The sequence below is a fragment of the Carassius gibelio genome, chromosome B19 (genome assembly GCF_023724105.1).
Source record: "Carassius gibelio isolate Cgi1373 ecotype wild population from Czech Republic chromosome B19, carGib1.2-hapl.c, whole genome shotgun sequence".
In the NCBI taxonomy this organism is placed as follows: domain Eukaryota; kingdom Metazoa; phylum Chordata; class Actinopteri; order Cypriniformes; family Cyprinidae; genus Carassius; species Carassius gibelio.
The window spans coordinates 13441327-13459617 of NC_068414.1; the positions used below are offsets into that span (position 1 = coordinate 13441327).

The 18291-nt window shown below is 40.3% G+C and overlaps 1 protein-coding gene across 2 annotated transcripts in view; it reads right to left on the minus strand.

Annotated features, from left to right (window-relative positions):
• The window catches only part of LOC127979321 (perforin-1), a 30921-nt gene extending 17208 nt beyond the window's left edge, over nt 1-13713 (minus strand). The window contains exons 1-2 of one of the 2 annotated variants that reach the window (XM_052584687.1): nt 13670-13713; nt 9017-9537 (exon numbers count right to left, since the gene is read on the minus strand). In XM_052584687.1, coding sequence (XP_052440647.1) covers nt 9017-9534 — 518 coding nt within the window. In that variant the 5' untranslated portion in view covers nt 9535-9537; nt 13670-13713. Of the gene's footprint in view, nt 1-9016; nt 9538-9734; nt 9885-13669 lie in introns of those variants that run through there. The other variant, XM_052584686.1, reaches the window with a different exon arrangement.
• Between the last annotated feature and the right edge of the window lie 4578 nt (nt 13714-18291).

Below are 18291 nucleotides of genomic sequence, written 5' to 3' on the forward strand. Positions count from 1 at the left end.
GATAAAAGATTTCACATCCTTTTGACCAGTAAATGAACTTTCAGCCAACCTCGCGATCACAGGCCTAAGCCATAAAGTTGAAATTGTCACCCTTTGATCACTGAATACACAAAAAAATTTAACTTTAGCTGACCTGCAGCACACCATTTACAACACCAGAACCCCTGCAATACTAATTAGATTACAGTTGAGTTGCAAACCCCGAAAACCTTTAGACGTTTTACAATCTTCGCTGACATGGCCGTAACAGTAAACACAAAGACATCAGATGCCAGACACCAGGCGCTTTTCTATGCACTACTTGAGATGAGATATTTAGCCTTTCCTGTAGTGTTGTAAAAGTTTCTCTGGCATGAAAAGCCCATCTTGACTTACCACATTCATTCCTGTTTAATATATGTATGCCTAAACGCATGTTTTAATTGATATATCAACGATATAGCTGTGATAGAAGTTAATATTGACAAAATAAAAGACGTATTCAATGATTTAGACTACTAAAGTATGTGTGAGTGACTTATTAAAATTAAATAAAACAACACTTTTTTCCAACAAGTATTTTTGTTGAGATGAAAAAATTAAATCGTATAGGTTAACCTAATTTTAAAGTAAAAACATCGGTTGCTTTGAACATTAATACAGAAAGGCATACATTACATTTACACATTTACAAATACGGTCTGAGATTACACTAAATGTTTGTTCACACTCTGTACATCATAAAACAAAATAAATGTAAAATAAATAAATAAAACAACACTGAGGAAAAAAAAAAATATATATACAGTATTGTTCAAAATAATAGCAGTACAATGTGACTAACCAGAATAATCAAGGTTTTTCGTATATTTTTTTATTGCTACGTGGCAAACAAGTTACCAGTAGGTTCAGTAGATTGTCAGAAAACAAATGAGACCCAGCATTCATGATATGCACGCTCTTAAGGCTGTGCAATTGGGCAATTAGTTGAATTAGTTGAAAGTGGTGTGTTCAAAAAAATAGCAGTGTGGCATTCAATCACTGAGGTCATCAATTTTGTGAAGAAACAGGGGTGAATCAGGTGGCCCCTATTTAAGGATGAAGCCAACACTTGTTGAACATGCATCTGAAAGCTGAGGAAAATGGGTCGTTCAAGACATTGTTCAGAAGAACAGCGTACTTTGATTAAAAAGTTGATTAGAGAGGGGAAAACCTATAAAGAGGTGCAAAAAATGATAGGCTGTTCAGCTAAAATGATCTCCAATGCCTTAAAATGGAGAGCAAAACCAGAGAGACGTGGAAGAAAACGGAAGACAACCATCAAAATGGATAGAAGAATAACCAGAATGGCAAAGGCTCAGCCAATGATCACCTCCAGCATGATCAAAGACAGTCTGGAGTTACCTGTAAGTACTGTGACAGTTAGAAGACGTCTGTGTGAAGCTAATCTATTTTCAAGAATCCCCCGCAAAGTCCCTCTGTTAAAAAAAAGGCATGTGCAGAAGAGGTTACAATTTGCCAAAGAACACATCAACTGGCCTAAAGAGAAATGGAGGAACATTTTGTGGACTGATGAGAGTAAAATTGTTCTTTTTGATGACCCCCAAACTCTGAATTCAAGCCACAGTACACAGTGAAGACAGTGAAGCATGGAGGTGCAAGCATCATGATATGGGCATGTTTCTCCTACTATGGTGTTGGGCCTATTTATCGCATACCAGGGATCATGGATCAGTTTGCATATGTTAAAATACTTGAAGAGGTCATGTTGCCCTATGCTGAAGAGGACATGCCCTTGAAATGGTTGTTTCAACAAGACAATGACCCAAAACACACTAGTAAACGGGCAAAGTCTTGGTTCCAAACCAACAAAATTAATGTTATGGAGTGGCCAGCCCAATCTCCAGACCTTAATCCAATTGAGAACTTGTGGGGTGATATCAAAAATGCTGTTTCTGAAGCAAAACCAAGAAATGTGAATGAATTGTGGAATGTTGTTAAAGAATCATGGAGTGGAATAACAGCTGGGAGGTGCCATAAGTTGGTTGACTCCATGCCACACAGATGTCAAGCAGTTTTAAAAAACTGTGGTCATACAACTAAATATTAGTTTAGTGATTCACAGGATTGCTAAATCCCAGAAAAAAAAAATGTTTGTACAAAATAGTTTTGAGTTTGTACAGTCAAAGGTAGACACTGCTATTTTTTTGAACACCCCCCTTTCAACTAATTGCCCAATTGCACAGCCTTAAGAGCGTGCATATCATGAATGCTGGGTCTTGTTTGTTTTCTGACAATCTACTGAACCTACTGGTAACTTGTTTGCCACGTAGCAATAAAAAATATACTAAAAACCTTGATTATTCTGGTTAGTCACATTGTACTGCTATTATTTTGAACAATACTGTATATATATAAAGATAAAGAATGAAAAAGTAGGGGAGTAACAGATTTTCTCATTAAGAAGTCCTCCAATGAAGAATACAAAAATCTTGCTTTGGGACTTTTCATTCCTTTTAACGTCTCCAAATACATCACAAATGTCTCTTTAAATACCACTAAATTTTGAAAAACATACATTTATGAATGTAGAATTTCATGCCAGAAGTTAAAGTAGTGGATGAAAGTAGTGGATCAGATAAAAACATTAAAATGTCAGACATCGTATTTAATACTCCAAGGAGTAAATTAGAAATAAAAGGGCTAGTTAAAAATAAATAAATAAAAAGATACGTGTCAAATTAAATGGGATGGTGAGAATAAAGGACGGCATTTATATAATATTCAAAGAACAGTTGGATATGAAAGGAGAATATTGGGGTTTGAAAGGAAGATCTCGTCATAGAATTGGACCCATTGCACTTAATCAGTCATTATTTATAAGAGGAAAAACATGTGTCTGGACTTTGTGTTGAATGTGATCTTCCTGAAACAGTTGAACCTATTATAATAAAATGTAAAAGATATGACAACGAAAGATTACAACTTACAGAAGCACTTAAAATAGAAATAAATCAGATCTCATTTTAGAAATTGTTAAATAAAAATGTGACTATAGAAATGTTTCACAGATTAAGTATCTCAAAGAGTGGATAAACAGTATTTAAAGAATCACTACTAAGTTTATTATTATCATTAATTTTATTTTTGTATTTCTTTTATCTCTTATGTTTGAGTTAGTTTTCATTAACATCAATGCTCCACAGTCCTGCCCTGTAGGTGGCGGTAAATCCACCTGAAGCTTTGCATCAAAACGAAGAAGAAATGGTTTGAGTGGGACCGGACGTTAGCATTATGAGTGTGTCAGCGGTGCTGTGAGGTTGTTTTACCCAGGGGGACAGGGTTTCATATTTTTTTTTAAGCACCCCTGGGCGTCGCCATTGGCTAGCGGACCCCCACCTGCTGTTAGCATTCCATTGACTCCCATTCATTTTGGCGTCACTTTGACAGCGAATAACTTTTCCTCTGAGGCGTTTAAAGACTCCATTTGATCATTAATTATTTCTAAAGAAACACGAAAATTTATAAATGGCTCCATTACATTGTATCCAGAGGTGGGTAGATTACCCAAAAACTGTACTCAAGTAAAAGTAAAAGTACTTCTAGAAACATTTACTCAAGTAAAAGTAAAAGTACTGGTCTTGAATAGTTACTTGAGTAAGAGTAAAAGAGTATCAGATAAAAAATCTACTCAAGTAGTTAGTTACTAGTTACTCTGGGTCATATATACAGAGCCTATTTTTATTTAGATATATAGATTAAATGTATGTAATGTATGTGTGTGTGTATAAATATATATATTTCATTAGCCTTTACTCAAATTTATTTTAAAACCCTGTCTGTTTACTTAAGTAACAGATATAGGTGTCATGCCATAACATATTTTTAATACGACTGACTTTATATTAAATGTGAATTTAACATTGAAAGTTAATGTGATATAAATATTGCTACTCATCTTTCATTGTTCAGAAAGAGAGCAAATAACATTTACATTATTAAAGATCATTTTCACTGACAGTCTAGATTTCAGTCACTCTCAGAAACTCCCATTAAAATCACTGAAACTGTTAACACTGTGAAATCAATATCTTAATTATAGATTCATAGACACATCTGCCCTTTGTTGTTTCTGACGAGAGAATTTGCCAGAAAGAGGTATTCAGTCAGTGAGCGATTCAAAAGCTCAACAGAATCGTGTGTGATTGGTTATAATTCGCAGCGCTGTAAAAATGCATCTTTCTCTGGCTCAGTGCCAGCAAGCGATCACAGATCTGAATTTAGCAGCTGATGAAATGACTTGCTGAATGTACTCGCACCGGTGTGATTGTGTTAAAATTAATACAATTTTAATCGGCAATTTTTTTGTCTTTTGGAAGCTGCATTCAACTTGACTCCCCTCTGTTATAAGCCACACACGTACAACAAACTAATGTCACAGTGGTATCGTGTACTGCAATCGAATGTAGCCCAAGTTATTACTTGATAAACAGTAGACAGCACACGCGTTCATCTAATAAGGATCTCCATCGCAAGCAAATAATAGTCTTTGCAGATTTGCTTTCAATTCAGTGCAGTTCCATAGCCCCGTTTTCAACGCTGTTGATATTCTTAAACGTTACAACTCTGAGTGAACCGCTTCAGATGCTCAGCGCGTGCGGCAGGGTACTGAACGACTCATTCAAACTGATTCATGAACCAATTCACTCGTTTGCCAATTGGTTTGATCAAGCCTTTGAACAGAATTGACTCAAAAGAATGAATCATTCGCGAATGGGCATCGCTCATTGTCCAGAGAAAAGTAGACGGCGCGTTTGGAATAAACTGAAGTATTTATAACATTTATTGAATCAAGATAAAGTAACGAGAGGAGTGTCGCCCACAGTAACGAAGTAAAAGTTGTGACGGCTGGTGAAAGGACAGTCTGGAAACTATAGCGAGTACAAGTATTTAATGAGATGATGAGATAATGGTACAAAGACACACAAAAAGACGATGATACGGCAACACTCCAGAGGGATGGATAAGGCGGTGAGAAGTCCAGACGGTAGTGGAGAGCAGGTGAGGAATCCAGGTGTTAACTGCGTGAGGCAGCAGGAGAGAGTGGCACAGGAACTGCGGGGAACAGAGCCGAAGGTAAGTGTCCGTGGCTAAGTGATCGTGCGGAGAGTGGATGTAGGTTCTGGGGAAACACAGACATCCAATGCAAACTACACAGAAGCCAGATGGGGGTAAACACAACGACATGAAACAACGATCTCACAAACACAGGACGTGAGACAAGCCATTATAAAAGATGGGTAATGAGTGGCAGCTGTTTCTGATACAATTAACGGAGATGCCCACAACTAATCAGTGCAGACGCGGAACACACACAATACACCACAATGTGTAAACAACCCAAGATCACGGTTTACCAACCGTGACAGTACCCCCCCCCCCCCCCCCTCTAAAACTTCCCAGAAGGGCCTACCTGCTGATTGAATTCATCAATAAGGGAGTGATCCAATATGTCCCTAGCAGGTACCCAACTCCTCTCCTCCGGACCGTAACCTTCCCAGTCCACCAGATACTGGAATCCTCGTCCCCTCCGTCTCGCGTCCAGAATGCGATTAACCGAATAAGTCGGTTCCCCATCTATGTGACGCAGCGGCGGGGGAACCGGAGTAGGCGGATTAATACGTGCATAAAACACAGGTTTAATTTTGGACACATGAAAGGCGGGGTGTATCCTCTTGTACGCAGGAGGTAGTTTGAGGCGGACTGTCACCGGACTAATGATCTTGGTGATAGTGAACGGGCCAATAAATTTGGGAGTTAGTTTATTAGAAACGGATAGCAATGGAATGTTACCGGTAGAAAGCCACACTTTTTGACCCACGACGTAGACAGGAGGCTTTGACCGGTGGTGATCGGCCTTGGCCTCAGTGCGCTCCCTCACCCGGAGCAGAGTCTCATGGGCTCTGGTCCAGGTGCGGTGGCACCTCTGGACAAACGCGTGAGCGGAGAGGACCGCGACTTCGGATTCCAGACTGGGAAACGCTGGTGGCTGGTACCCTACACTACACTGAAACGGAGAGAGGCCCGTAGCTGACACTGGCAACGAATTGTGGGCGTACTCCACCATAGAGAGTTGTTGACTCCAGGAAGAAGGTTTCTTGGAGACCAAACATCTCAACGTCCTCTCTAAATCTTGGTTGGCTCGCTCAGTCGATAACCCGACGACAAGCTAACTGACGCTCCTAATAACTTGCAAAACTCTTTCCAAAATTTGGATATGAACTGGGATCCCCTGTTTGAAACCACGTCTACCGGGAGGCCATGAAGCCGAAAGACGTGATCTAAAACAGTAACCGCTGTCTTCTTGCCTGTCTGTAATTTGGGCAAGGGAATGAAATGTGCCGCCTTCGAGAACCGGTCCACTACAGTCAAAACGACTGTCATGCCATTAGAGGGCGGGAAGGCGGTGACAAAATCTAGAGTGATATGTGACCAGGGTCTCGAAGGGACAGACAGCGGTTGAAGGAGCCCATCAGGAGGTCGGTTAGATGACTTACCACTGGCGCAAACTGAACAAGCCAAAACAAAATCGCGGACATCGCGAGCCATACGTGGCCACCAGAATCGTTGTCTAACCAACCCATTAGTTCTACTTATCCCTGGATGACAAGCCATGTTGGAACAATGACCCCACTGGACAACTTCGGACCTTAACTCCTCCGGCACAAATAAGCGGTTCGGTGGGCAACCGGACGGAGGCGTTACCCCTTCTAAGGCCGTCTTGACCTTCGACTCGACCTCCCATACAAGTGCTGAAACCACTCATTTCTCAGGCAAAATACACTCGGGAATAACGGGACGGGCGGAGGGATCAAAAAGACGTGACAAAGAATCGGGTTTAACATTCTTGGAACCCGGTACGATAGGGTAAATTCAAAACGGCCGAAAAAAAGTGCACACCGAGCCTGCCTGGAATTGAGTCTTTTGGCAGTTCTAATGTACTCTAAATTCTTATGATCGGTCCAAACAATAAAGGGAACCCCTAAACCCTCTAACCAGTGGCGCCACTCCTCCAATGCTAATTTGACCGCCAGCAACTCTCTATTGCCAATGTCATAATTACGTTCGGCAGGAGATAATCGATGAGAGAAAAACACGCAAGGGTGGACCTTATCGTCTGAAACAGCACATTGGGACAACACTGCTCCTACCCCCACCTCTGATGCGTCGACCTCCACCACGAACTGCCGTGTGGAATCAGGGGCGACAAGGATGGGAGCCGAAACAAAGCGGTTCTTCAGGCTAGAGAACGCAGCCTCAGCTGCGTCAGACCACCTGAACGGAGTACTGGGGAGGTCAAGGCTGTCAGAGGTGAGGCTAGTTGGCTGTAATTACGAATAAAACGCCGGTAGAAGTTAGCGAACCCCAGAAACCGCTGTAGGGCCTTACGGGAATCTGGAGATGGCCAATCTATCACAGTCTTTAACTTGTCAGGGTCCATTCGTATTCCCTCAGATGACACGATATACCCTAGGAAGGGGACCGACTGTGCATGGAATACGCACTTCTCCGCCTTGACAAAAAGCCCATTCTGACGTGTTGAACATGTTCCTGGAGAGATGAAGAAAAAATCAGTATGTCATCCAGGTAAACAAATATAAACTGATCTACCATATCTCTCAACACGTCAATCACGAGTGCTTGAAAAACCCCGGGCGAGTTGGAGAGCCCGAAAGGCATCACCAAATATTCAAAGTGCCCTCTCGGGGTATTAAAGGCAGTTTTCCATTCATCCCCCTTCCTGATGCGGACCAAATGATAAGCGTTACGCAAATCCAATTTTGTGAATACAGATGCTCCCTGCAACCTCTCGAAAGCTGAAGACATGAGTGGTAATGGATAAGTATTCTTAATAGTAATGTTGTTCAGCTCTCGGTAATCAATGCAAGGTCGCAGAGAACCATCCTTCTTACCCACAAAAAAGAACCCCGCCCCCGCTGGAGAAGAGAAAAGACGGATAAACCCAGAGGCTAAGGAATCAGAAATATATTTCTCCATGGCCTCCCTCTCAGGAATAGAAAGAGAGTATAACTTGCCTTTAGGCGGAGATTTACCTGACACTAAGTCTATGGCACAGTCGTAGGGACGATGCGGAGGAAGAGAAGCAGCCCGGGACTTCCTTCAGGTCCAGATACTCCACGGTCACGTTTGGTAAAGCCATGGTCTCCTTCTGAAAAACAGAAACAGGAACAACAGGACAGGCAGAAACCAGACAAGACTCATGACAACTTTCACTCTACAATGTGATAGTGTTAGAACCCCATTCCACTCGTGGATTATGTTTGAACAACCAGGGGTGACCTAAAACAATGGAAGCAACAGGGGAGTCCATGAGAAAAAAGGACATGGTTTCTTGATGGTTGCCAGATTAGATGAGTGTGATGGGTTCGGTATGGTGGGTGACATGAGGCAGTTCCTGGCCGTTGAGTGCGGTGACATGGATGGGGAGAGACACAGGAAGGACAGGAATGTTCAGGTGATGTGCAAGTGAAGAATCAATTAAATTACCTTCGGCTCCGGAGTCCAGAAGAGCTTGGCATTCATGATGGTGATTCTTCCACTGCAGTTTAACCGGAAGGAGGGTCGATGATGTGGGTGAGGACTTCTCAGCGGAGATCCCACCCGATAGTAGCCTCAGGTTTACTATCGGGCTGACTCTTTTACCGGGCAAGAGTAGTTGTTCGGATCAGAGCCTCCACAGTATAAACATAGTCCTTGGGACCTCCGCCGTTCCCTCTCCCTCCGGGACAGCCGAGCTCGACCCACCTGCATGGGCTCATGATTGTCGACAGAACCGACCGTGTTCTCTCAACTTAAGCGCCCCCTACTGGGAGAGAATGTAAGTCTGGAAGGATTGCAGCTACACGATATCTGTAAAAAACAGTAAACATTTCAATTTAGTGGGCTCAAAGAAGGAACAATTTGCATAGTCATTATATGTCATAGTTTTTTAATAATATGAGTGAAGAAAAACAACCTGTAAAAACTGCATTCAACTTCATGTTTGGTGAAACTATATTTGTCTTCTTTCGATTTTTGCATTGCAAATTTTGATTCACTGGAATGAGTGCTTCCAACCACATATCCCCCTGCATACACATCTAAACCAATGTTCCAGCCAGCCGAGACTGCCGATGATGATTCTTTGACCAGTGCTTCACTTGATTCATAGATCTGACTTGAGACTTTCATTGAACACTTTGGCAAGGCCCTCCAGTCTACAACTACTGCTGGTAGCTTCTGTTTTACTCCATTCATGAACGTGTTTTTGTGCAATTTACAAGTGCCGTTTCCTAAATCCCATGTTTCTGTGTTGATCACGTAAGAACCTTTTCGCTCCATGGTCACAATATCAAATCCTTCTCCAGCAAGATTGTGTCCTGGAACAAAGGGAGCATTTTTGCACTCTTTGGATGAGCCTATGTCACCCTCTCCAGCAACGGTCATGAGAAGCAATGCCCAGAAAACAACAAGGTAAATCTGCATCTGCCCCATGATCTGTAGTGAGAGAAGAAAATTTCAGTATATCTGTTGGTGTCAGATTTTTACATACAAATAAACTTCTACGTAAAATGTATTATATCAACAGTATTACTTTAAAACAAATAAAAACATTTAAAGTACAAGTGTGTGCTTTAAAACTGATGATTTATTTAAAATCATATGAAATATCTGATGATTTATCAGTCTCTTACCACCGAATTCACTTGTGAACAGATCAAAATGAAATGTATTTTTCTCTAACTGCTCATTTTATATGATGGTTGTGTAGCTGTGGGTGTCAAAGATTTGTAGCTACAAATGATATGCATTGCAATAATGAGTGTTAGGGTTCCTCCCTGACAGGCTTTTCTAGATGTGTTCTACTTAATATGTAGTGCTGCAAAGACCGATCAGCCTATGATTTGAAGCACTGCATAGTGGACAGTATTTTTTTCTGCCTTGAGATGGTGTAGATCAGTGAGTGGTTTTCAAACCGGTCCTGCAAGCACCCCTAGCACCTCACATTTTGGATGTCTCCCTATATCTGACACTTGCAGGTCCTGCAGTCTCTACTAATAGGCTGATGAGGTGAATCAGGTGTGATAGATAATGGAGACACAAAACATGTGCAGTGCCGGGGTTGCTCTCAGGACCGGTTTGAAAAACACTGACTATGATGTATGCCATTAAATTACCATAAGAGAGATTTAAGAGCAGTCGGCTGGCTCCTTCTTCACAGTTTCTCCGAAGTGGCTTTGTAAACTCTGTTGACAACATAGCAGTTACGCTTCTGGCCGGATTCACAGATGACATCAATGACGTGTGTTTTCTGTTTATTTATTAAATACAGCTGCAGTTGAAGTCAAACTCATGTTTTATTTATCTATGTCTGTATGCTTAATTTTTGCACATATCTTTGTCTTTGTGTTGGCTGTGTTTCCCCTTTGTCACACCCACTCATTTAATCCTAGTCCAAGTTTTTCCACAAGTAATAAAAGACTGAAAAAAAGTAAACCAGTTTCAACATATTTTTTTTTGTCATATTTCTGCTGCTGAAAGACAACTAAACTTAGGGTTTGGTGGTGTATTTCATGATCTTCCTCCACCTGCAGCTGTAAAAATAAAATATCATATACTTATGGGCTGAGTCTGACCAAATGCAACATTAGATCATTGACACCGGCTAAAAGATAACTTTTCTGTAAATAACAAACCACAGCTTTTATAATACATTTATATAACATGACCTATCAATAAACAATAGGTATATTGCAATATTATACTTAGGATTGATTACATTGAAATTTGAAATTTACTAATACATGAAATCAAAGGTTTAATCTTTGAAAATTTTTAAATGCACCAATGAACAAACAGGAATGATCAAGTGATTGTATTAGATATTCTTCACAAACACTAATGTAAAAACCTATTGTTCAATCACTTTAAGTTGATGTTAGATAATAACATTACGTCATGTTTATGAATGGTATCTTATTGTAAAGTCTATACAGGATTTACAATTTAACTATACTTTCATGTAATCCAAACTGTTTAAATTATTGAATTTTTAAAGGCTTTTAAAACCTGCTAGAATTATCCAGCCAAGAATAACAACTAACTAGTTAAAAAAAGAGAGAAAGCCCAGAACTTTTTTTTTTCTGACAGACTGACATGACATAAACACTGTGTTAACCATTTGTACATTCTCTAACATGCATTTTTTAGATTAACAATTAATTTAATAACTGGTGTGTAAAACTAGTAAATATAATCATGTCCTCCTGTTTTTTTTTAACCCTAATAAAGGTTATAGGAGCATTAAATAGTAAATAAATAATAATAATTCAAGCTCTATCTCCTTTAGTGGACTTTGCTATAGGTACTACTAAGAGTCCAGAGGTTTTGTGACCTTAGGGAGTGTGATTGATTGTAGAAGGATAGAGAACTAGTTAGATGCACAGGAGCTTAACCATTTAGGGCCTTATAAGGAAGTATTTTGTTATTAAATCGGAACTTAAGGTATAAGTGCAGAGAATGTAAAATTTGGGTAATATGATCATATTTTCTTGACCTGGTAAAGACAGCAGCTGCATTTTGAACTTCCTGTAGCTTGTTTATTGAGGATGCAGGACAACCACCTAGAAGTGCATTACAATAGTCCAATAGTCCATGAATGTGTGAACTAGCTTTTTATATTATACATATATAAGACACGGATATGTTCCAAAGCTTGGCAATCCCACAGGAAAAATGTATTGCTCAGTGGTTGCTTTTTCTGACCTCAGGAGACATTGTGATTCTCACGTATATCTCTCAGACACATTTAAAATCTTTTATTTATGTCTAAAATTTTAGAAAAAGTTGTGTCTGCTCAATTATGTTCCTTCCTGCAAAGAAATCTGTATGAAGAATCTGTTGCACTAACTTGCTTCTTGCGTCAGATCAAGGCCCCATCTCATTGCTAGTTTTACTTGATCTTAGTGCTGTGTTAGACACCGTAGATCATGGCATACTCATTGTTTGATTACAAAACTATACAGGTATTCAAGGACAGGCTCTAAGATGGTTTAGATCCTACCTGTCTGATTGCTACAACTATGTTTACTTAAATGGGAAGTCATCTCATTTATCACCAGTAAAACCAGTGCCACAAGGATCTGTCCTAGGTCCTCTGCTATTTTCAACATATATATGTTGCCCCTTTGGTAATATTATTAGAAAATGTGTGCTTAATTTCCGCTGTTATGCTGATGATACTCAACTATATATCTCAACTAGACCAGATGGAGCTTCTAAATTATCTAAGCTAACAGAGTGTGTTAAAAATGTAAAAGATTGGATGACCAATAATGTTCCCCTATTAAATTCGTATAAGACAGAGATATTACTTATTGGACTAAAAAAACAGTACACAGAATCTCACAGACTACAGTTTGCAACTAGACGGATGTACTGTTACTTCTTCTACAGTCAAAAATCTGGGTGTTATATTAGACAGCAACTTGTCTTTTGAAAACCATATGTCCCATGTTACAAAAACGACATTCTTCCATCTTCAAAACATTGCCAAGCTATGAGACATATTACCTGTTTCTGGTGCAGAAAACCCAGTTCATGTATGCATGACCTTTAGACTAGAGCTGTAATTGGGCAGTAAAAGTTAAGCCCAACAAGACCCAAGCCCGACAAGTACATTTTGATTGACAGCTTTTTAAAAGCCTAAACTCATTTACAGACCGACATTATTCAATTGTGCACACACAAAAGCCTTTTGTCAATAATGAGTTGTTTATACTTTTTAACAATTTATTCATAACTAAGGATATAGGCCACTTGGAAGTTGGAATAAAGAAATAAAATAAGTCCTCTGTAACATCATAACATCTCAGCACTCTAAATAGGCTTAGGTATAACAAGAAAAACAACCTGTATAAACTGCATTCAACTTCTTGTTTGGTGAAACTCTAAATTTTTCTTCCTGTTTTTTGCATTGCAAATTTTGCTTCCCTGGAATGAGTGCTTCCAACCACATATCCACCTGCCTTCATATCTAAACCAATGTTCCAGCCAGCCGAGACTGCTGATAATGATGCTTTGACCAGTGCTTCACTTGATTCATAGATCTGACTTGAGACTTTCATTGAACACTTTGGCAAGGCCCTCCAGTCTACAACTGCTGCTGGTAGCTTCTGTTTTACTCCATTCATGAACGTGTTTTTGTGCAATTTACATGTGCCTTTTCCTAAATCCCATGTTTCTGTGTCGATCACGTAAGAACCTTTTCGCTCCATGGTCACAATATCAAATCCTTCTCCAGCAAGATTGTGTCCTGGAACAAAGGGAGCATTTTTGCACTCTTTGGATGAGCCTATGTCACCCTCTCCAGCAACGGTCATGAGAAGCAACACCCAGAAAACAACAAGGTAAATCTGCATCTGCCCCATGATCTGTAGTGAGACAAGAAAATTTCAGTATATCTGTTGGTGTCAGATTTTTACATACAAATAAACTTCTTCGTAAAATTTATTATATCAACAGTATTACTTTAAAACCAATAAAAACATTTAAAGTACAAGTGTGTGCTTTAAAACTGATGATCTATTTAAAATCATATGAAATATCTGATGATTTATCAGTCTCTTACCACCGAATTCACTTGTGAACAGATCAAAATGAAATGTATTTTTCTCTAACTGCTCATATTATATGATGGTTGTGTAGCTGTGGGTGTCAAAGATTAGACAAATGAAAACCCAGTTCATGCATTCATGACCTTTAGACTAGAGCTGTAATTGGGCAGTAAAAGTTAAGCCCAACAAGACCCAAGCCCGACAAGTACATTTTGATTGACAGCTTTTTAAAAGCCTAAACCCGTTTACAGACCGACATTATTCAACTGTGCACACACAGCTCTTTTGCCTTTTGTCAATAATGAGTTGTTTATACTTTTTAATAATTTATTCATGACTAAGGCTATAGGCCACTTGGAAGTTGGAATAAAGAAATAAAATAAGACCTCTGTAACATCATAACATCTCAGCACTCTAAATAGGCCTAGGTATAGGCTAATTTAGCCTATAAATAGACCAAAACACCAATGAAAATGAGTCTTTCTATACAAATTAAATTAAGATAAATTCTAAATTAAGATGGGTATTTGGCAATAACAACATTTAGATAAAAGCTCCTCCGGATTTTCTTCAACCGGTTTATTGAATCGAGCTGTCCGAAAGAACTACTGGTGATCCGAAAACCGTTGCAACCGGTTCTTGTTCGATTTGGTGAACTGGTTCAAGAAGATCCAGTAACTAACCCTTTCAGTTCTGTATCAGTTAAAAAATATTATTACTTGTTTTTAAGGCCCTAAATGGTTTAGCTCCTGCATACCTAACTAGTCTTCTACCACACTACGATCCATCATGCTCTCTAAGGTGACAAAACACTTTTGGTAGTACCTAGGATAGCAAAATCCACTATAGGAGGTAGAGCTTTTTCGCATTTGCCTCCTAAACTCTGGAATAGCCTTCCATGCCATAGCCTTCCTACCCTTTTGTCTCAACAGTGTCCCAGATGTTTCTCCTAAAAATCCTTATGAGAAATAAACAGACACAACTTAGACATGAGAAAGTTCTGAAAGAAAGGAATCCAAAATGACAATGTAAGAGAAAAATGTGAGAAATACAAGAGATCTCTTTATTGTCTTGCTGTAATCTCTTGCAAAACATAACAACGTGGTGATTCTCTAATGTCTCATTGAGTTTTATTTTAGGAGAAACATTTCTTTCTTCTCGTTTCTTCTCATCGTGGCCACGTAACAGCAGGCGTGCAGGCCGAAACACGCTGAACAGCGCTCAAAGAACTCAAAAAGTGATGACTAAAAGCATGGTTAAAAGTGATGACTAAAAGCAGCAGCTAAAAAACAAAAGCTAAAAGCTAAATTTGATGGTGTCCTGAGTATTTAAACTGGCCTTCTGGCCACACCTCAAATGTTGTCTTGACCAATTAGATATAGTCTTTGCTCGGGGTGTCATAAATCATGTTATCTTATCAATCACGTGGTCCGAATTTTCCCACTCTTGCGGGGTATAATTTTGGACATGATTCCAATAACAAAAATATAATACATTTGACAAATAACTGATGGTAAGATATGTTTCAAGCAAGAAGATACAAACATACACATACTAACCATGAATATGAATCCTTGAGCTATTCAATAGTTATTAAAAAGACTTAAGTGATAAGAAACATGATCAAATGTGTGGGTTATATATATGTAATATGGATTTAAGTTATGGACTGATATTCCTTTATAAGTCTTTTTTTTGTAAGTTCATTTTGGTGCATCTACATCTGTAATATACAGTTTTGGTGCCAATCTTTGACATAAGGATGTTCTACGTGACAGTCTTCAGCTGGTTTGCCCAGGAGGGCCACCATATGACAGTGTCTTTCTGGGAGCACATGGCTTGTGTTGTGTTTGTTTGGTGCCATGTACTCTCTCCTGTCTATTTTCTGACCCCGCCCATCTTGTTACCTCATTATTGTTTAGTTGTTCCACCTGTGTTTTTCCCTTTCCTCTGGACTCCATTTCCCCTAAACTCCACTCACCTGTTGGCTGCTCACGATCCTCCATCTGCTCACAAGGTGTCCGAGGCGGCGGCGTCCTCTGACAGTTACCCGAAGGTGGCGGCATCCAAAATGCCTCAGAGCCAGCGGCGTCCGCTCACAAGGTTTGCGAGGCAGCGGCATCCGCTCAAGACCCTCCCAAGGTGGTGGCATACACTCACGACCCTCCCAAGGCAGCAGCGTCCACTCACGACCCTCCCAAGGCGGCGTCCACTCACCAGGTCTCCGAGGCGGCAGCGTCCACTTAAAGCTTCCCCGAGGCGGAGTCTGCTCACTACCCTTCCAAGGTGGTGGTATCCACTCACAAGGTCCCCAAGGTGGTGGTGGCGTCCGCCCACAGTTCCCTCGAGGCGGCGGCGGCGGCGGCGTCTGCCCACAGTTCTCCCGAGGCGGCAGACGAAGCTGCAGTGCCACCCTCAAGGAAACGGAGGAGGAGGAAGAGGGCTTCTTCCATCATTAAAGGCCATCATTGTTTGGTGCCATGTGCTCTCTTCTGTCTATTTTCTGACTCCGCCCATCTTGTTATCTCATTTTTGTTTTAGTTGTTCCACCTGTGTTTCTCCCTTTGCTCTGGACTCCATTTCTCCTAAACTCCACTCACCTGTTCTCTCGTTTCCTTATTCCTTGATTTAATTTGTCCCAGCTGTTTACCTGATTTCCTGTGTTTTCTGTTCTGGGCTCGTTTGTCTCACGTATGTACTGGTTCATGTCTTTGATGTCTGGCTGTCCTGTATTCAGTCTAGTTGTCTATGTCTAGTTGTAACCATGAGTGCTGTTCTGTTTTTTTCCCCCTTCGGGGTGGTTTCAGTTGTGTTTTTGTTTATTTTGTTAATTTATAAATAAAGAATCCTCATCTGCTTGCACTTGAGTCTTCACCTCTTACGAACACTGAGAGTTCTGTGGAAACCAGTGGGTTAAAAGGTCCCCTTAGGAATTTCAGTCTGGTGCTTGTCTTCTAGGTGGGGGAAGTCAATCCAAAGATTTTGTTATCAAGATTACTATCATGGGTTTACATGTGATGGTCATACTGTGCATCTCTTGGATCTCCCAATTTTCACAATCTCTTTTCTGAATTGAAATTGTCAATAATTGTTCTAATGGTGTAGATGTTGAAAGCAGTTCTGTGAAAGAATTGGTTGGCTAGCTTGCTTCAGACTGTGGTGCTAGGAATTGATTTACAACATCCTGTTGACTTTCTGCGGAATCCGGTTCCTCATGTTTTTAACCATGCTCCTGATCAAATCTTTAATTTGTCTGGTTCTGCTCTGATACACTACAAAGGGTTGCAAGTTTAAATGCTTATGTTCAACTCCAATGTTCAGCATTGTATATACACCACATTTTCCAAACACCGAAAGGAATTAGGGGCAAGAATGAGGGTGGAGTCTTTCTCCTCATCCTCCTCCTTTGGTTTGGGGTGAGAGGGGAGTTAGCGGCATTGAGAGGCCAGCAATTCAGGGCCAAGGACCAGAATGGATCAGACAACAGGAAGTAGTGAAAGGGGAGCAGCATTTAGTGCTGATCTGACAGACTAATTCAGGGTCATAAACTTTGGCTCCCCATGTCAGCACTGTATGAAGTCCATCCGAGTACGGGAAAGCACAGGAGGCGATGGGTGGCTAGAGCCATTGGCCAGGCATGTGGAGGGTCCCAGCACAGGGTGAGTTGGAGAGGCCCGGTGTGTTTCAGTGGGGTCTGGATGGGATCGATGTGTTGTCCTTTACTTCTTTAACCTCTGAATTGAAACTGTTTAAATAAAAGGACTAGATTAATAAACTTGATTAAGGAAACTCAGACAACAGGAAATCACAATGGATTGTGTTCTCATCCAGCCTCAACTGAAAGCAGGCAACTCACTTGGTAAGACAATTCAAGGACTTCCTCCACATACCATTCCAGCTGCCGACAACCCTGCCGCAGGCAGCATAGATGATCCTCAGGTGCTGTCATCCTTTTATTTGGTCTGGTCTTCTGTCACATTACACAGGGGCAATGAGATACTGCTGATTTTTTTCAACATGGAAGACATTCAGGACCAGACACTGGACTGAACACAGGGAATACTATTTAAACACAACAGGATAATGGGAAGATGAGACACACCTGGGATACAATAAAAAAAAGGGGGAACGCCTGGAATGAAAACGATTAACTTGAGGAGCAAAAACACACACAAAACACGGGACAGAGTCTGACACTAGCTAAGGAGAAATAGCTGAGCACAGTGTGTGATGTTGTTGAAATCTCTTTTAAAGGCGACCATTGTGAGACTCAGGAGACAAGTCGAGAAGCAGGAGATTTAAGCAGAAATCTCCTTTCGATCTTAAAGTAACATAATTTCTGTGTAGGAGAAATATTTGATTATTTAGATGTTTGATTATTCTTTCCAATGGGTGTGAGAAAGTCACTGCCAGAAAAATATTTTCTCTGAAAATCAATTCCTCAAGTGCAGAGTTCTCTATTCTTTATAGAGACTGTTGTGAATCTATGTTATCTGAAACATCTTTGATGAATTTAAGTGTTGATGAGTAGGTGGAATGATTTTTATATAATGTTGCTTCTCTTAAAGCTAAAAGGGGTCAAATTTAACATCTGCCATGGGTTAATGAATCCCTACTGGCACTTAAGACAACATAC